At 48.9% G+C, this 20,007-nt stretch overlaps 1 protein-coding gene across 1 annotated transcript in view; it reads left to right on the forward strand.

The window, feature by feature from the left end:
• The first annotated feature begins 4,461 nt into the window (after nt 1–4,461).
• LOC140364306 (hemicentin-2-like) overlaps nt 4,462–20,007 on the forward strand; it is a 21,251-nt gene continuing 5,705 nt past the window's right edge. The window contains exons 1-2 of the mRNA XM_072450404.1: nt 4,462–4,678; nt 16,679–16,990. Coding sequence (XP_072306505.1) covers nt 4,606–4,678; nt 16,679–16,990 — 385 coding nt within the window. The 5' untranslated portion in view covers nt 4,462–4,605. The remainder of the gene's footprint in view (nt 4,679–16,678; nt 16,991–20,007) is intronic.

Below are 20,007 nucleotides of genomic sequence, written 5' to 3' on the forward strand. Positions count from 1 at the left end.
GGACGATGGTCAGACGCTGCTTTGGGCTTTTGTCGGCTTTTGACAAATCCTCTTGAAAAGCGTGATATAATTTCAGTAAAAATGTGTTTTAGGACTTAAAGTAAAGAAAAGTCTTGATTTGTCCCAGAATAAGTGGCTCAAAGCTTTATTTTCCTTTGATCACATGTGGAAATAAATAAATGAAGACGACAGAGACAAAGCACCTTTTTCAAGGTCCAGTCCAGGTCCAGTCCAGGTCCAGGTCCAGGTCCAGTCCCAGTCCAGTCCAGGTCTAGTCCAGGTCCAGTCCAGGTCCAGTCCAGGTCCAGTCCAGTCCAGGTCCAGTCCCAGTCCAGTCCAGGTCTAGTCCAGGTCCAGTCCAGGTCCAGTCCAGGTCCAGTCCAGGTCTAGTCCAGGTCCAGTCCAGGTCTAGTCCAGGTCCAGTCCAGGTCCAGTCCAGGTCCAGTCCAGTCCAGGTCCAGTCCAGGTCCAGTCCAGGTCTAGTCCAGGTCCAGTCCAGGTCCAGTCCAGTCCAGGTCCAGTCCCAGTCCAGTCCAGGTCTAGTCCAGGTCCAGTCCAGGTCCAGTCCAGGTCCAGTCCAGTCCAGGTCCAGGTCCAGGTCCAGTCCAGGTCCAGTCCAGTCCAGGTCTAGTCCAGGTCCAGTCCAGGTCCAGTCCAGGTCCAGTCCAGGTCCAGTCCAGGTCCAGGTCCAGGTCCAGTCCCAGTCCAGTCCAGGTCTAGTCCAGGTCCAGTCCAGGTCCAGTCCAGGTCCAGGTCCAGGTCCAGTCCCAGTCCAGTCCAGGTCTAGTCCAGGTCCAGTCCAGGTCCAGTCCAGGTCCAGTCCAGTCCAGGTCCAGTCCCAGTCCAGTCCAGGTCTAGTCCAGGTCCAGTCCAGGTCCAGTCCAGGTCCAGTCCAGGTCTAGTCCAGGTCCAGTCCAGGTCTAGTCCAGGTCCAGTCCAGGTCCAGTCCAGGTCCAGTCCAGTCCAGGTCCAGTCCAGGTCCAGTCCAGGTCTAGTCCAGGTCCAGTCCAGGTCCAGTCCAGTCCAGGTCCAGTCCCAGTCCAGTCCAGGTCTAGTCCAGGTCCAGTCCAGGTCCAGTCCAGGTCCAGTCCAGTCCAGGTCCAGGTCAAGGTCCAGTCCAGGTCCAGTCCAGTCCAGGTCTAGTCCAGGTCCAGTCCAGGTCCAGTCCAGGTCCAGTCCAGGTCCAGTCCAGGTCCAGTCCAGGTCCAGGTCCAGGTCCAGTCCCAGTCCAGTCCAGGTCTAGTCCAGGTCCAGTCCAGGTCCAGTCCAGGTCCAGGTCCAGTCCCAGTCCAGTCCAGGTCTAGTCCAGGTCCAGTCCAGGTCCAGTCCAGGTCCAGTCCAGTCCAGGTCCAGTCCCAGTCCAGTCCAGGTCTAGTCCAGGTCCAGTCCAGGTCCAGTCCAGGTCCAGTCCAGTCCAGTCCAGGTCCAGTCCAGGTCCAGTCCAGGTCTAGTCCAGGTCCAGTCCAGGTCCAGTCCAGTCCAGGTCCAGTCCCAGTCCAGTCCAGGTCTAGTCCAGGTCCAGTCCAGGTCCAGTCCAGGTCCAGTCCAGTCCAGGTCCAGGTCCAGTCCAGGTCCAGTCCAGGTCTAGTCCAGGTCCAGTCCAGGTCCAGTCCAGGTCCAGTCCAGGTCCAGTCCAGGTCCAGTCCAGTCCAGTCCAGGTCCAGGTCCAGTCCAAGTCCAGGTCCAGTCCAGGTCCAGTCCAGTCCAGTCCAGGTCCAGGTCCAGTCCAGGTCCAGTCCAGGTCCAGTTCAGGTCCAGTCCAGGTCCAGTCCAGGTCCAGTTCTGCTGTACACTTTTCACTCTTAAAGGTTTTACAGAGTCTGTGTCGTATGAAAACCACATGTGAGACTTTTCCTGTTTGAACTTCACAGGAAACTCCAGACCCCTAAAGTCTTTATCAAGTCTCTGCACCAGGGTTTAGACTGCAGCAGGGTTTAGACTGCAGCAGGGTTTAGACAGGACCAGGGTTTAGACTGCAGCAGGGTTTAGACAGGACCAGGGTTTAGACTGCAGCAGGGTTTAGACTACAGCAGGGTTTAGACAGGACCAGGGTTTAGACTACAGCAGGGTTTAGACTGCAGCAGGGTTTAGACAGGACCAGTGTTTAGACTGCAGCAGGGTTTAGACAGGACCAGGGTTTAGACTGCAGCAGGGTTTAGACAGGACCAGGGTTTAGACTGCAGCAGGGTTTAGACAGGACCAGGGTTTAGACTACAGCAGGGTTTAGACTGCAGCAGGGTTTAGACAGGACCAGGGTTTAGACTGCAGCAGGGTTTAGACAGGACCAGGGTTTAGACTACAGCAGGGTTTAGACTGCAGCAGGGTTTAGACAGGACCAGTGTTTAGACTGCAGCAGGGTTTAGACAGGACCAGGGTTTAGACTGCAGCAGGGTTTAGACAGGACCAGGGTTTAGACTACAGCAGGGTTTAGACTGCAGCAGGGTTTAGACAGGACCAGTGTTTAGACTGCAGCAGGGTTTAGACAGGACCAGGGTTTAGACTGCAGCAGGGTTTAGACAGGACCAGGGTTTAGACTGCAGCAGGGTTTAGACAGGACCAGGGTTTAGACTACAGCAGGGTTTAGACTGCAGCAGGGTTTAGACAGGACCAGGGTTTAGACTGCAGCAGGGTTTAGACAGGACCAGGGTTTAGACTACAGCAGGGTTTAGACTGCAGCAGGGTTTAGACAGGACCAGGGTTTAGACTGCAGCAGGGTTTAGACAGGACCAGGGTTTAGACTACAGCAGGGTTTAGACTGCAGCAGGGTTTAGACAGGACCAGTGTTTAGACTGCAGCAGGGTTTAGACAGGACCAGGGTTTAGACTGCAGCAGGGTTTAGACAGGACCAGGGTTTAGACTACAGCAGGGTTTAGACTGCAGCAGGGTTTAGACAGGACCAGTGTTTAGACTGCAGCAGGGTTTAGACAGGACCAGGGTTTAGACTGCAGCAGGGTTTAGACAGGACCAGGGTTTAGACTGCAGCAGGGTTTAGACAGGACCAGGGTTTAGACTACAGCAGGGTTTAGACTGCAGCAGGGTTTAGACAGGACCAGGGTTTAGACTGCAGCAGGGTTTAGACAGGACCAGGGTTTAGACTACAGCAGGGTTTAGACTGCAGCAGGGTTTAGACAGGACCAGGGTTTAGACTGCAGCAGGGTTTAGACAGGACCAGGGTTTAGACTACAGCAGGGTTTAGACTGCAGCAGGGTTTAGACAGGACCAGTGTTTAGACTGCAGCAGGGTTTAGACAGGACCAGGGTTTAGACTGCAGCAGGGTTTAGACAGGACCAGGGTTTAGACTGCAGCAGGGTTTAGACTGCAGCAGTGTCACTTCCTGCTGTGGTTGAGGGTTTGAGTCCCCGCCCACTCTCAGTCTGCACGTGCTCAGTTTGATCCGTCTGTGATGCTGTCGTCGTGTCTCTAATTAAAACTTCTGTCTCCTAGAAACCAAAGACCAAAGACCAGACCAGAGGCCGGACCAGACCAGAGGAGCATGGACTAAAACCTCAGAGACCTCCACTCATACAAAGTCCCTTTTTAGACCTGTTTTAGATCTGGTTTAGATCTGGTTTAGTCCTGGTTTAGTCCTGGTTCAGACCTGGTTTAGTCCTGGTTTAGACCTGGTTTAGTCCTGGTTTAGTCCTGGTTTAGTCCTGGTTTAGTCCTGGTTCAGACCTGGTTTAGTCCTGGTTTAGACCTGGTTTAGTCCTGGTTTAGTCCTGGTTTAGTCCTGGTTCAGACCTGGTTTAGTCCTGGTTTAGTCCTGGTTTAGTCCTGGTTTAGTCCTGGTTTAGTCCTGGTTTAGTCCTGGTTCAGACCTGGTTTAGTCCTGGTTTAGTCCTGGTTCAGACCTGGTTTAGTCCTGGTTTAGTCCTGGTTCAGACCTGGTTCAGACCTGGTTTAGTCCTGGTTTAGTCCTGGTTTAGTCCTGGTTTAGTCCTGGTTCAGACCTGGTTTAGTCCTGGTTTAGTCCTGGTTCAGACCTGGTTTAGTCCTGGTTTAGTCCTGGTTTAGTCCTGGTTCAGACCTGGTTTAGTCCTGGTTTAGTCCTGGTTCAGACCTGGTTTAGTCCTGGTTTAGTCCTGGTTCAGACCTGGTTCAGACCTGGTTTAGTCCTGGTTTAGTCCTGGTTTAGTCCTGGTTTAGTCCTGGTTTAGTCCTGGTTCAGACCTGGTTTAGTCCTGGTTTAGTCCTGGTTTAGTCCTGGTTTAGTCCTGGTTCAGACCTGGTTTAGTCCTGGTTTAGTCCTGGTTTAGACCTGGTTTAGTCCTGGTTTAGTCCTGGTTCAGACCTGGTTTAGTCCTGGTTTAGTCCTGGTTTAGTCCTGGTTCAGACCTGGTTTAGTCCTGGTTTAGTCCTGGTTTAGTCCTGGTTTAGTCCTGGTTTAGTCCTGGTTCAGTCCTGGTTTAGTCCTGGTTCAGACCTGGTTTAGTCCTGGTTTAGTCCTGGTTTAGACCTGGTTTAGACCTGGTTTAGTCCTGGTTTAGTCCTGGTTTAGTCCTGGTTCAGTCCTGGTTTAGTCCTGGTTCAGACCTGGTTTAGTCCTGGTTTAGTCCTGGTTTAGACCTGGTTTAGACCTGGTTTAGTCCTGCTCCTGGTCTCAGCATGTCTCTCCTCTGGTCGGCAGTGGCTGCTCTCTTACTGCTCGTGGACTCCTCGTTACAGAACAAAGCTAAAGGTAACGAAGTGACTTTGATCTTTAGTATTATTGTGTTTTGTCCTTTTTTGTCCTTTCACTCTTTCCACACTTACATTCACTTACAAAAATAAATCTAATCTAAAGTGTTTATGACCTTTTGAACATTTTACAAATTTAATCTCAGTTTGTCAGTTTTAGTTTTAGAATTCTACTTCCTGTTTTGTAAATCATGACAAACGTGTTACATAAACTGGCTCTAAACTCCTCACAGAAAGTACTATTAGATAAATAAATAAAATATATGACATTAAAAATCGATGGTTTATCTTTGGAACAAACTGATAAAAAGGCGTCAGACTTTGATCTAAACTCTTTGGAAATGTTGGTGTGATTGACACATTTCTGATGAATGAATGTGTCACAAAAACATTCTGGTTCAAGTCGAGTTGAATCGTGTTTCAAAACGTCTGACGTGTCACTTCCTGTTTCACCTCCAAAACGGGAAAAGTCACTTTATTTACATTTTAATCAAAAGTATCAATGAGTTTCTGTTCTTCCAGCTTCACTTTGTACTTTAACTGTTTTCTTTACATTAGTTTCATTTCCTCCTATTTTATTTCAAATTATCTACACATTTTTTAAAAATTCAAAAAAATCCTCAAATAAAAAAAAATCATTAATGTTCCCACCATTTCTTTCCTCAAAATTACTACTACTTCAAATTATCCTATAATGTTCTAAAATAAATAAAATATTTTTAAATAAAATATTTTCTAAATAAAATATATACAAAAAATAATTTTGAATAATCCTCAAATTTTTCATCAATTTCTTTCAGTTTCTATAAATTTTCCTCCAATCTTTAAAATGTCTTCAAGATTTCTTCCAATTTTCCTTAAACAATTCACCAATAAACCTCTGCTCGTCTTTCCTCTCGTCTTTCCTCTCGTCTTATGTCTTTTTCCTCTCGTCTTATGTCTTTTTCCTCTCGTCTTATGTATTTTTCTTCTCGTCTTATGTCTTTTTCCTCTCGTCTTATGTCTTTTTCCTCTCGTCTTATGTCTTTTTCCTCTCGTCTTATGTATTTTTCTTCTCGTCTTATGTCTTTTTCCTCTCGTCTTATGTGTTTTTCTTCTCGTCTTATGTCTTTTTCCTCTCGTCTTATGTCTTTTTCTTCTCGTCTTATGTCTTTTTCCTCTCGTCTTATGTGTTTTTCTTCTCGTCTTATGTCTTTTTCCTCTCGTCTTATGTCTTTTTCCTCTCGTCTTATGTCTTTTTCCTCTCGTCTTATGTCTTTTTCCTCTCGTCTTATGTCTTTTTCCTCTCGTCTTATGTGTTTTTCTTCTCGTCTTATGTCTTTTTCCTCTCGTCTTATGTGTTTTTCTTCTCGTCTTATGTCTTTTTCCTCTCGTCTTATGTCTTTTTCCTCTCGTCTTATGTCTTTTTCCTCTCGTCTTATGTATTTTTCCTCTCGTCTTATGTCTTTTTCCTCTCGTCTTATGTATTTTTCTTCTCGTCTTATGTCTTTTTCCTCTCGTCTTATGTGTTTTTCTTCTCGTCTTATGTCTTTTTCCTCTCGTCTTATGTCTTTTTCTTCTCGTCTTATGTCTTTTTCCTCTCGTCTTATGTGTTTTTCTTCTCGTCTTATGTCTTTTTCCTCTCGTCTTATGTCTTTTTCCTCTCGTCTTATGTATTTTTCCTCTCGTCTTATGTCTTTTTCCTCTCGTCTTATGTATTTTTCTTCTCGTCTTATGTCTTTTTCCTCTCGTCTTATGTCTTTTTCTTCTCGTCTTATGTCTTTTTCCTCTCGTCTTATGTGTTTTTCTTCTCGTCTTATGTCTTTTTCCTCTCGTCTTATGTCTTTTTCCTCTCGTCTTATGTCTTTTTCCTCTCGTCTTATGTCTTTTTCCTCTCGTCTTATGTCTTTTTCCTCTCGTCTTATGTCTTTTTCCTCTCGTCTTATGTGTTTTGTGACTCACAGTGAGATTCCTTTCTTGAGATCGATGACATTTCGAGCAGGTTTTTATCATGATAAACGTCTTCTCCCACGCTTCACTTTGACCTCAGAGCGACCTCAAACACCAGCGTTTAGAGCGTTAAGAGCGTTTAGAGCGTTTAGAGAGTGTTTAGAGTGTTTAGAGCGTTTAGAGCGTTTAGAGCGTTTAGAGAGTGTTTAGAGCGTTTAGAGCGTTTAGAGAGTGTTTAGAGTGTTTAGAGCGTTTAGAGCGTTTAGAGTGTTTAGAGCGTTTAGAGCGTTTAGAGCGTTTAGAGCGTTTAGAGAGTGTTTAGAGCGTTTAGAGCGTTTAGAGCGTTTAGAGAGTGTTTAGAGCGTTTAGAGCATTTAGAGTGTTTAGAGCGTTTAGAGCGTTTAGAGAGTGTTTAGAGCGTTTAGAGCGTTTAGAGCGTTTAGAGAGCGTTTAGAGCGTTTAGAGCGTTTAGAGAGTGTTTAGAGCGTTTAGAGCGTTTAGAGAGCGTTTAGAGCGTTTAGAGCGTTTAGAGCGTTTAGAGAGTGTTTAGAGCGTTTAGAGCGTTTAGAGCGTTTAGAGAGTGTTTAGAGCGTTTAGAGCGTTTAGAGCGTTTAGAGCGTTTAGAGAGTGTTTAGAGCGTTTAGAGCGTTTAGAGCGTTTAGAGCGTTTAGAGAGTGTTTAGAGCGTTTAGAGCGTTTAGAGCGTTTAGAGCGTTTAGAGAGTGTTTAGAGTGTTTAGAGCGTTTAGAGCGTTTAGAGCGTTTAGAGCGTTTAGAGAGTGTTTAGAGTGTTTAGAGCGTTTAGAGCGTTTAGAGCGTTTAGAGAGTGTTTAGAGCGTTTAGAGCGTTTAGAGAGTGTTTAGAGCGTTTAGAGCGTTTAGAGCGTTTAGAGAGTGTTTAGAGCGTTTAGAGCGTTTAGAGCGTTTAGAGAGTGTTTAGAGTGTTTAGAGCGTTTAGAGCGTTTAGAGCGTTTAGAGCGTTTAGAGAGTGTTTAGAGTGTTTAGAGCGTTTAGAGCGTTTAGAGCGTTTAGAGAGCGTTTAGAGCGTTTAGAGCGTTTAGAGCGTTTAGAGAGTGTTTAGAGCATTTAGAGCGTGTTTAGAGCGTGTTAAGAGCATTTAGAGCATGTTTAGAGTTTTTAGAGTGTTTAGAGCATGTTTAGAGTGTTTGGAGCGTGTTTAGAGCATGTTTAGAGTGTTTAGAGTGTTAAGAGCATGTTTAGAGTGTTTAGAGCGTGTTTAGAGCATGTTTAGAGTTTTTAGAGTGTTTAGAGTGTGTGTAGAGTGTTTAGAGCATGTTTAGAGTGTTTGGAGCGTGTTTAGAGCATGTTTAGAGTTTTTAGAGTGTTAAGAGCATGTTTAGAGTGTTTAGAGCGTGTTTAGAGCATGTTTAGAGTTTTTAGAGTGTTTAGAGTGTGTGTAGAGTGTTTAGAGCGTGTTTAGAGTGTGTCTAGAGCGTTCAAAGAGCGTTTTTAGAGCATGTTTAGAGCATTTAGAGCATTGAGAGTGTGTTTAGAGCGTTTTAGAGCGTTTTTAGAGCATGTTTAGAGTGTTTAGAGCGCGTTTAGAGCATGTTTAGAGTTTATAGAGTGTTTAGAGCATGTTTAGAGTGTTTAGAGTGTTTAGAGCGTGTTGAGAGCGTGTTTAGAGTGTTTAGAGTGTTTAGAGCGTGTTTAGAGCATGTTTAGAGTGTTTAGAGCGTGTTGAGAGCGTGTTTAGAGTTTTTAGAGTGTTTAGAGTGTGTGTAGAGTGTTTAGAGCATGTTTAGAGTGTTTGGAGCGTGTTTAGAGCATGTTTAGAGTTTTTAGAGTGTTAAGAGCATGTTTAGAGTGTTTAGAGCGTGTTTAGAGCATGTTTAGAGTTTTTAGAGTGTTTAGAGTGTGTGTAGAGTGTTTAGAGCATGTTTAGAGTGTTTGGAGCGTGTTTAGAGCATGTTTAGAGTGTTTAGAGCGTGTTTAGAGCATGTTTAGAGTTTTTAGAGTGTTTAGAGTGTGTGTAGAGTGTTTAGAGCATGTTTAGAGTGTTTGGAGCGTGTTTAGAGCATGTTTAGAGTTTTTAGAGTGTTAAGAGCATGTTTAGAGTGTTTAGAGCGTGTTTAGAGCATGTTTAGAGTTTTTAGAGTGTTTAGAGTGTGTGTAGAGTGTTTAGAGCGTGTTTAGAGTGTGTCTAGAGCGTTCAAAGAGCGTTTTTAGAGCATGTTTAGAGCATTTAGAGCATTGAGAGTGTGTTTAGAGCGTTTTAGAGCGTTTTTAGAGCATGTTTAGAGTGTTTAGAGCGCGTTTAGAGCATGTTTAGAGTTTATAGAGTGTTTAGAGCATGTTTAGAGTGTTTAGAGTGTTTAGAGCGTGTTGAGAGCGTGTTTAGAGTGTTTAGAGTGTTTAGAGCGTGTTTAGAGCATGTTTAGAGTGTTTAGAGCGTGTTGAGAGCGTGTTTAGAGCGCATTTAGAGCATGTTTAGAGTGTTTAGAGCATGTCTAGAGCGTGTTTAGAGTGTTTAGAGCATGTTTAGAGCGTGTTTAGAGTGTTTAGAGCATGTTTAGAGCGTGTTTAGAGCATGTTTAGAGCGTGTTTAGAGTGTTTAGAGCATGTTTAGAGCGTGTTTAGAGTGTTTAGAGCATGTTTAGAGCGCGTTTAGAGCATGTATAGAGTGTTTAGAGCGTGTTGAGAGCATGTTTAGAGCGCGTTTAGAGCATGTATAGAGTGTTTAGAGCGTGTTTAGAGCGTGTTTAGAGTGTTTAGAGCGTGTTTAGAGCGTGTTTAGAGTGTTTAAAGCGTGTTTAGAGTGTTTAGAGCGTGTTTAGAGTGTTTAGAGCGTGTTGAGAGCATGTTTAGAGCGCGTTTAGAGCATGTATAGAGTGTTTAGATCGTGTTTAGAGCGTGTTTAGAGTGTTTAGAGTGCGTTTAGAGCATGTTTAGAGCATGTTTAGAGCGTGGTTAGAGCGTGTTTAGAGTGTTTAGAGCGTGTTTAGAGCGTGTTTAGAGCATGTTTAGAGCGTGTTTAGAGTGTTTAGAGCGTGTTTAGAGCGTGTTTAGAGTGTTTAGAGCGTGTTTAGAGTGTTTAGAGCGTGTTTAGAGCGTGTTTAGAGTGTTTAGAGCGTGTTTAGAGCGTGTTTAGAGTGTTTAGAGCGTGTTTAGAGCGTGTTTAGAGTGTTTAGAGCGTGTTTAGAGCGTGTTTAGAGTGTTTAGAGCGTGTTTAGAGCGTGTTTAGAGTGTTTAGAGCGTGTTTAGAGCGTGTTTAGAGTGTTTAGAGCGTGTTTAGAGCGTGTTTAGAGCGTGTTTAGAGTGTGTCTAGAGCATTAGAGTCCTCGGGGCGACACATTGATGAATCGCCGCTCTCACTTTGACATTATATTCACTTTTGACATTTGCAGAATTCTTTCACTTCAGTCGTTGAGAACGAGAAGAAAACGCCTGAAGTAAAAACAAACAGTTTCTTCATAAAATGTAATTTTACTGAAAAGAAGATGAATTTAATTGTACTTTTATTTAACGATGACTCGTTATCTGCAAATTACTTTTGAATCAAAGCGAAACTAAAGTGTGTTTTACATCGATCAAATGAAGAAGATTTGACATAAAAGCAAAAAAACTGCTTTTATGTCACTGAGCTACGGGGTCACTATCGGGTCACTGAGCTACGGGTCACTGAGCTACGGTCACTGAGCTACAGGGTCACTGAGCAAGGGGGTCACTGAGCTACGGGTCACTGAGCTACGGTCACTGAGCTACAGGGTCACTGAGCAAGGGGGTCACTGAGCTACGGGTCACTGAGCTACGGGTCACTGAGCTACGGGTCACTGAGCTAGGGGGTCACTGAGCTACGGGTCACTGAGCTACGGGTCACTGAGCTACGGGTCACTGAGCTAGGGGGTCACTGAGCTACGGGTCACTGAGCTACGGGGTCACTATCGGGTCACTGAGCTACGGGTCACTGAGCTACGGTCACTGAGCTACAGGGTCACTGAGCAAGGGGGTCACTGAGCTACGGGTCACTGAGCTACGGTCACTGAGCTACAGGGTCACTGAGCAAGGGGGTCACTGAGCTACGGGTCACTGAGCTACGGGTCACTGAGCTACGGGTCACTGAGCTAGGGGGTCACTGAGCTACGGGTCACTGAGCTACGGGTCACTGAGCTACGGGTCACTGAGCTAGGGGTCACTGAGCTACGGGTCACTGAGCTACGGGTCACTGAGCTAGGGGGTCACTGAGCTACGGGTCACTGAGCTACAGGGTCACTGAGCTACGGGGTCACTGAGCTACGGGTCACTGAGCTACGGGTCACTGAGCTACGGATCACTGAGCTACGGGTCACTGAGCTACGGGTTACTGAGCTACGGGTCACTGAGCTACAGGGTCACTGAGCTAGGGGGTCACTGAGCTATGGGTCACTGAGCTACGGGTCACTGAGCTACGGGTCACTGAGCTAGGGGGTCACTGAGCTACGGGTCACTGAGCTACGGGTCACTGAGCTACGGGTCACTGAGCTACAGGGTCACTGAGCAAGGGGGTCACTGAGCTACGGGTCACTGAGCTAGTGGGTCACTGAGCTACAGGGTCACTGAGCTAGGGGGTCACTGAGCTACAGGGTCACTGAGCTACGGGTCACTGAGCTACGGGTCACTGAGCTAGGGGGTCACTGAGCTACGGGTCACTGAGCTACAGGGTCACTGAGCTATGGGGTCACTGAGCTACGGGTCACTGAGCTACGGGTCACTGAGCTACGGGTCACTGAGCTACAGGGTCACTGAGCTAGGGGGTCACTGAGCTACGGGTCACTGAGCTACGGGTCACTGAGCTACGGGTCACTGAGCTACAGGGTCACTGAGCTACGGGTCACTGATCCACAGGGTCACTGAGCTACAGGGTCACTGAGCTACGGGTCACTGAGCTAGGGGGTCACTGAGCTACGGGTCACTGAGCTACGGGTCACTGAGCTACGGTCACTGAGCTACAGGGTCACTGAGCAAGGGGGTCACTGAGCTACGGGTCACTGAGCTACGGGTCACTGAGCTACAGGGTCACTGAGCTACGGGTCACTGAGCAAGGGGGTCACTGAGCTACAGGGTCACTGAGCTACGGGTCACTGAGCTACGGGTCACTGAGCTACGGGTCACTGAGCTATGGAGTCACTGCAGGGTCAAACTTCAGCTGTGACTCGTGATGCGTTCAAATGCCTTTTTAAATGTCGCACAACGGGCCGAATACTGCTCTCTGATTGGCCTGAATACTGCGCTCTGATTGGCCCGAATACTGCGCTCTGATTGGCCCGAATACTGCGCTCTGATTGGCCCGAATACTGCGCTCTGATTGGCCCGAATACTGCGCTCTGATTGGCCCGAATACTGCGCTCTGATTGGCCCGAATACTGCTCTCTGATTGGCCTGAATACTGCGCTCTGATTGGCCCGAATACTGCGCTCTGATTGGCCCGAATACTGCGCTCTGATTGGCCCAAATACTGCTCTCTGATTGGCCCGAATACTGTGCTCTGATTGGCCTGAATACTGCGCTCTGATTGGCCCGAATACTGCTCTCTGATTGGCCTGAATACTGTGCTCTGATTGGCCTGAATACTGCGCTCTGATTGGCCCGAATACTGCGCTCTGATTGGCCCGAATACTGCGCTCTGATTGGCCCGAATACTGCGCTCTGATTGGCCCGAATACTGCGCTCTGATTGGCCCGAATACTGCGCTCTGATTGGCCCGAATACTGCTCTCTGATTGGCCTGAATACTGCGCTCTGATTGGCCCGAATACTGCGCTCTGATTGGCCCGAATACTGCGCTCTGATTGGCCCAAATACTGCTCTCTGATTGGCCCGAATACTGTGCTCTGATTGGCCTGAATACTGCGCTCTGATTGGCCCGAATACTGCTCTCTGATTGGCCTGAATACTGTGCTCTGATTGGCCTGAATACTGCGCTCTGATTGGCCCGAATACTGCTCTCTGATTGGCCCGAATACTGTGCTCTGATTGGCCTGAATACTGCGCTCTGATTGGCCCGAATAATGTGCTCTGATTGGCCCGAATACTGCGCTCTGATTGGCCCGAATACTGCGCTCTGATTGGCCCGAATACTGCGCTGATTGGCCCGAATACTGCGCTCTGATTGGCCCGAATACTGCGCTCTGATTGGCCCGAATACTGCGCTCTGATTGGCCGAAGTGCACGTGAAGCTTCTGCTGTTTGGTTTGGAGTTTGTGCTGAATATTAATCTCGGTTTTACTTTCTTTACGTCGCAGTTTGTGAAGAAACTTTGACAAATAAACGTTGGAAATGACAGGAATCCCACTGTGATGTCATCAAAAAGCGCCATTCCAACAAAAAGGCAACTTACACCTGTTTATAACAGTTCAAACCGTCAATTAACAAAATAAAGGCGTCGTCAGGTGTAATTATTGTGTGATTGAATTGGATTTTGTGACATTTTACGCTATAAAATAATAAAACATTTTTAAGATTCACAATAACAACAATTCAAACATGTTTTTTAAGTCTAAAAAGAGAAACTCAGACATTTAAAATACGAAGTCTGATGTCCACCCAGTGTCCACTCAGTGTCCACTCAGTGTCCACTCAGTGTCCACCCAGTGTCCACTCAGTATCCACCCAGTGTCCACTCAGTGTCCACTCAGTGTCCACTCAGTATCCACCCAGTGTCCACCCAGTGTCCACTCAGTGTCCACTCAGTGTCCACTCAGTATCCACCCAGTGTCCACCCAGTGTCCACTCAGTGTCCACTCAGTGTCCAGCCAGTCCAGTGTCCACTCAGTGTCCACCCAGTCCAGTGTCCACTCAGTGTCCACCCAGTGTCCACCCAGTGTCCACCCAGTGTCCACCCAGTGTCCACCGAGGGTCCACCCAGTGTCCACCCAGTGTCCACCAGTGTCCACTGCGGTCCCGGGTGGGTTTAGCTCGTCTTCTCGTCCTGAAGTCAGTGGTACGTGACTGACAGCTGCAGAAGAGCCACGCCCGTTTGTTTTTGTGGCTCGTAAAACGTGTCGGAACAGAACGCTTAAACACACAAGAATCTCTCCCAAGCCCTCGCTTTTCAGGATCAGGTCCGGCGTTTGACCCACCTCCACCCGTCACCCGGACTAACCTCCCCCGTCCTGGGTGTGGGGTGGTCCTGGGTGTGGGGTGGTCCTCCTGGGTGTGGGGTGGTCCTGGGTTTGGGGTGGTGGTCCTGGGTGTGGGGGGGTGGTCCTGGGTGTGGGGTGGTCCTGGGTGTGGGGTGGTCCTCCTGGGTGTGGGGTGGTCCTGGGTTTGGGGTGGTGGTCCTGGGTTTGGGGTGGTGGTCCTGGGTGTGGGGGGGTGGTCCTGGGTGTGGGGTGGTCCTGGGTGTGGGGTGGTCCTGGGTGTGGGGTGGTCCTCCTGGGTGTGGGGTGGTCCTCCTGGGTGTGGGGTGGTCCTCCTGGGTGTGGGGTGGTCCTGGGTTTGGGGTGGTGGTCCTGGGTGTGGGGTGGTCCTGGGTGTGGGGTGGTCCTGGGTGTGGGGTGGTCCTGGGTGTGGGGTCCTCCTGGGTGTGGGGTCCTCCTGGGTGTGGGGTGGTCCTGGGTGTGGGGTGGTCCTGGGTGTGGGGTCCTCCTGGGTGTGGGGTGGTCCTGGGTGTGGGGTGGTCCTGGGTGTGGGGTGGTCCTGGGTGTGGGGTGGTCCTGGGTGTGGGGTGGTCCTCCTGGGTGTGGGGTGGTCCTCCTGGGTGTGGGGTGGTCCTCCTGGGTGTGGGGTGGTCCTGGGTTTGGGGTGGTGGTCCTGGGTGTGGGGGGGTGGTCCTGGGTGTGGGGTGGTCCTGGGTGTGGGGTGGTCCTGGGTGTGGGGTGGTCCTGGGTGTGGGGTGGTCCTGGGTGTGGGGTCCTCCTGGGTGTGGGGTCCTCCTGGGTGTGGGGTGGTCCTGGGTGTGGGGTGGTCCTGGGTGTGGGGTCCTCCTGGGTGTGGGGTGGTCCTGGGTGTGGGGTCCTCCTGGGTGTGGGGTGGTCCTGGGTGTGGGGTCCTCCTGGGTGTGGGGTGGTCCTGGGTGTGGGGTGGTCCTGGGTGTGGGGTCCTCCTGGGTGTGGGGTCCTCCTGGGTGTGGGGTCCTCCTGGGTGTGGGGTGGTCCTGGGTGTGGGGTCCTCCTGGGTGTGGGGTGGTCCTGGGTGTGGGGTGGTCCTGGGTGTGGGGTGGTCCTGGGTGTGGGGTGGTCCTGGGTGTGGGGTCCTCCTGGGTGTGGGGTGGTCCTGGGTGTGGGGTGGTCCTGGGTGTGGGGTGGTCCTGGGTGTGGGGTGGTCCTGGGTGTGGGGTCCTCCTGGGTGTGGGGTGGTCCTGGGTGTGGGGTGGTCCTGGGTGCGGGGTGGTCCTGGGTGTGGGGTTTGCACGCTCTGCCTCTGCTGCTCAAATCACTCCTTTTTGGCGTGATTAATGTTATTCATATTATTCGCTCAGATCTCGGCACAATATTCTAAACCAGTGAAAGTAAAGTTTATAAAGCGTTTTAGTCCAAAATAACCCAATACTGCCATTTTAGTGTTTATATTGTTCAAAAAACCTAAAAAACTAAACCTGGACTAAACCAGGACTAAACCGGGACTAAACCAGGACTAAACCAGGACTAAACCAGGACTAGAACAGGACTAAACCAGGACTAAACCAGGACTAAACCAGGACTAGAGCAGGACTAAACCAGGACTAAACCAGGACTAGAGCAGGACTAAACCAGGACTAAACCAGGACTAGAGCAGGACTAAACCAGGACTAAACCAGGACTAAACCAGGACTAGAGCAGGACTAAACCAGGACTAAACCAGGACTAGAGCAGGACTAAACCAGGACTAAACCAGGACTAAACCAGGACTAAACCAGGACTAAACCAGGACTAAACCAGGACTAAACCAGGACTAAACCAGGACTAGTAGTATTATGAGTCCATGACAATGAAACTATGACAGATTCATTCGAACACAATGTCCTGACTGAAGGGCTCTTGACACTGTTCTCAGCTCTTCTCTGGTCAAAGGCTTAAATCACACTGAACCTTTAAGTTTCACTTCCTTCTCATCCTCAGGCTCTAAACACGTCTCACTCTGAGCTCTGCCTTTGTTCCTTTGAGCCTGGCGCTTCAGGTTTCAGAGCACAGACTCACTTTTGTGATTCAAACTGATCCGTTTCCTCACGTCAGGAAACTCAGGCTCCAGTTTCTGCCTCGTGACTCAGCGACTCAGAGGAATCGCCTTTCACTGCTCGATAGTGATTCAGCCGAGAAACAAGGAAGCAACAAGACCAAGGCCCTGCAGGATCCTGCACCTTCTGCACCTGCAGGATCCTGCACCTTCTGCACCTGCAGGATCCTGCACCTTCTGCACCTGCAGGATACTGCACCTTCTGCACCTGCAGGATCCTGCACCTTCTGCACCTGCAGGATACTGCACCTTCTGCACCTGCAGTTCCTGGTGCACCCTCTGCACCTGCAGGATCCTGCACCTTCTGCACCTGCAGGATCCTGCACCTTCTGCACCTGCAGGATCCTGCACCCTCTGCACCTGCAGGATCCTGCACCTTCTGCACCTGCAGGATCCTGCACCTTCTGCACCTGCAGGATCCTGCACCTTCTGCACCTGCAGGATACTGCACCTTCTGCACCTGCAGGATCCTGCACCCTCTGCACCTGCAGGATCCTGCACCTTCTGCACCAGGTGCAGGATCCTGCAGGTGCAGAAGGTGCAGGATCCTGCAGGTGCAGAAGGTGCAGGATGCTCCCAACAGACGCGAGGGACCAAATGTCTTCTGGTCTCACCTCATGTCCATGTCTGTTGGTCTCACCTCATGTCCTCTGGTCTCACCTCATGTCGTCTGGTCTCACCTCATGTCGTCTGGTCTCACCTCATGTCCTCTGGTCTCACCTCATGTCCTCTGGTCTCACCTCATGTCCTCTGGTCTCACCTCATGTCGTCTGGTCTCATTTCATGTCCTCTGGTCTCATTTCATGTCCTCTGGTCTCACCTCATGTCCTCTGGTCTCACCTCATGTCCTCTGGTCTCACCTCATGTCCTCTGGTCTCACCTCATGTCCTCTGGTCTCACCTCATGTCCATGTCTCTCTGCAGAGCTGCACGTGGCGTGTCTGGTCGCTGGTCCCTGCGTCCTGCCCTGCCTCGTCCCATCCTCGTCCCCCCTGCAGCGCCTCCTCTGGTCCAGGCAGGACGCGCTCATCCTCAGCCTCTCCTCGGACCTGCAGACTCAGCTCGCCCCCGACGACCCGCTGGCCGGCCGGGCGGGCCTGTCCGCGCCCGCCGTCGCCAAGGGAAACGCCTCCCTGCTGGTGAGAAACAGCGCCCCCGGAGACCGAGGCCGGTACAGGTGCAGCGTCAGGACGGAGGCCGGGGAGCAGCACCAGGACGTCATCGTCAAGGTCCAAGGTGAGAACAGGAACGTGAGGGTCAAATGCAGTGGACGATAGAGCCACAAATGTACCTTTATTTGTCTGGGTTTAACTCCACACACTTTTTGGACTTTTGGGTTTTCCTCATCGTGAGATCGAGGGTTTGTTTTCTTGTCACAAACTGAAAAGTGGAGATAGAAAGTGCAAATATCAGCCTTAAATCTCCAACAGAGGCCGACTAAACTGATGGATTAGGTCAAAAAAAGGTGGTATTATCTTATTGGACAAATGCTAGAGGGAATCGTCTTCTCATTTCTGAAACAACCGTGTGGAAAGACAAATCCCGTGGTCGTGGTGGGTTTGATAAACTACTGTACCACAGATCCGAACACAGTGACAGAATGTTTGGCTGTGAAGTTGTTTTTGGCTAACATTGGCAGCCATGTTGAAATGCCTCTGCAGTTACATTAGCAACATGGCGTCCGGCCGCGCTGGATGAACGGGGTAAAAGGGGAGCTGACCTTTAGTCGTCCAGAGAATTGAAGGCTAAATGTCACTGTTCGCTCTCTGTGCGTCGGCAGGTTTATATCAGACTCATGCACAGGCTAAATCTGTCATCGTGTCACTCGAGAATTATGGGAAATATGTGACACCATCTTGTTCAGCCTCTCTGACCAGTGTGTGTGTGTGTGTGTGTGTGTGTGTGTGTGTGTGACGTGTGTGTGTGTGTGTGTGACGTGTGTGTGTGTGTGTGTGTGTGTGTGTGTGTGTGTGTGTGACCAGTGTGTGTGTGTGTGTGTGTGACCAGTGTGTGTGTGTGTGACCAGTGTGTGTGACCAGTGTGTGTGTGTGTGTGTGACCAGTGTGTGTGTGTGTGTGTGTGTGTGTGTGTGTGTGTGTGTGTGTGTAACTGGACTGAGCCAATGAACACTGACCACAAAATCAGCTGCTCCTTCACAATAAAGCACCCGATGACAGACTTTAATAACATTTGCTTTAGGACCACTGACATAACTGTGCTCGGGTCAAAACCTTTAGGACCACTGACATATCTGTGCTCGAGTCAAAACCTTTAGGACCACTGACATAACTGTGCTCGGGTCAAAACCTTTAGGACCACTGACATAACTGTGCTCGGGTCAAAACCTTTAGGACCACTGACATATCTGTGCTCGAGTCAAAACCTTTAGGACCACTGACATAACTGTGCTCGGGTCAAAACCTTTAGGACCACTGACATATCTGTGCTCGGGTCAAAACCTTTAGGACCACTGACATAACTGTGCTCGGGTCAAAACCTTTAGGACCACTGACATAACTGTGCTCGAGTCAAAACCTTTAGGACCACTGACATAACTGTGCTCGGGTCAAAACCTTTAGGACCACTGACATATCTGTGCTCGAGTCAAAACCTTTAGGACCACTGACATAACTGTGCTCGAGTCAAAACCTTTAGGACCACTGACATAACTGTGCTCGAGTCAAAACCTTTAGGACCACTGACATATCTGTGCTCGAGTCAAAACCTTTAGGACCACTGACATATCTGTGCTCGAGTCAAAACCTTTAGGACCACTGACATAACTGTGCTGGGGTCAAAACCTTTAGGACCACTGACATAACTGTGCTCGGGTCAAAACCTTTAGGACCACTGACATAACTGTGCTCGGGTCAAAACCTTTAGGACCACTGACATATCTGTGCTCGGGTCAAAACCTTTAGGACCACTGACATAACTGTGCTGGGGTCAAAACCTTTAGGACCACTGACATAACTGTGCTCGGGTCAAAACCTTTAGGACCACTGACATAACTGTGCTGGGGTCAAAACCTTTAGGACCACTGACATAACTGTGCTCGGGTCAAAACCTTTAGGACCACTGACATAACTGTGCTCGAGTCAAAACCTTTAGGACCACTGACATAACTGTGCTCGAGTCAAAACCTTTAGGACCACTGACATAACTGTGCTCGAGTCAAAACCTTTAGGACCACTGACATAACTGTGCTCGAGTCAAAACCTTTAGGACCACTGACATAACTGTGCTGGGGTCAAAACCTTTAGGACCACTGACATAACTGTGCTCGGGTCAAAACCTTTAGGACCACTGACATAACTGTGCTGGGGTCAAAACCTTTAGGACCACTGACATAACTGTGCTCGGGTCAAAACCTTTAGGACCACTGACATAACTGTGCTCGAGTCAAAACCTTTAGGACCACTGACATAACTGTGCTGGGGTCAAAACCTTTAGGACCACTGACATAACTGTGCTCGGGTCAAAACCTTTAGGACCACTGACATAACTGTGCTGGGGTCAAAACCTTTAGGACCACTGACATAACTGTGCTCGGGTCAAAACCTTTAGGACCACTGACATAACTGTGCTCGAGTCAAAACCTTTAGGACCACTGACATAACTGTGCTCGAGTCAAAACCTTTAGGACCACTGACATAACTGTGCTCGGGTCAAAACCTTTAGGACCACTGACATAACTGTGCTCGGGTCAAAACCTTTAGGACCACTGACATAACTGTGCTCGAGTCAAAACCTTTAGGACCACTGACATAACTGTGCTCGAGTCAAAACCTTTAGGACCACTGACATAACTGTGCTCGGGTCAAAACCTTTAGGACCACTGACATAACTGTGCTGGGGTCAAAACCTTTAGGACCACTGACATAACTGTGCTCGGGTCAAAACCTTTAGGACCACTGACATAACTGTGCTCGAGTCAAAACCTTTAGGACCACTGAAATTAAAAATCGGTGTGACTGGTATAAACAGCAGTGTAGAGTCCACAGACCTCTGCTGCCCTCTGCTGGTGGCACAGACGGTGAAGGCGGAGTGAAGAGCAGTGTGTCCGGCTCCTTTATAAAGAGTGCACGAACAAACGAACAAACAAACAAACAAACAAACAAACAAACAAACACATACCGGACTTTTGACATTAAGTTTGTAAAGATAGGGCAGATTTTGGCGTATTACCGTAGTTTTTTCGAAAAAGAATGCATTTAGGATTAGATTTGCAATTTATGATTCAATTGTAGAAT

Source organism: Eucyclogobius newberryi, unplaced genomic scaffold, assembly GCF_026437365.1.
Source record: "Eucyclogobius newberryi isolate DKJ021-1_F unplaced genomic scaffold, fEucNew1.0.hap1 SCAF_18, whole genome shotgun sequence".
Taxonomy (NCBI): Eukaryota; Metazoa; Chordata; class Actinopteri; order Gobiiformes; family Gobiidae; genus Eucyclogobius; species Eucyclogobius newberryi.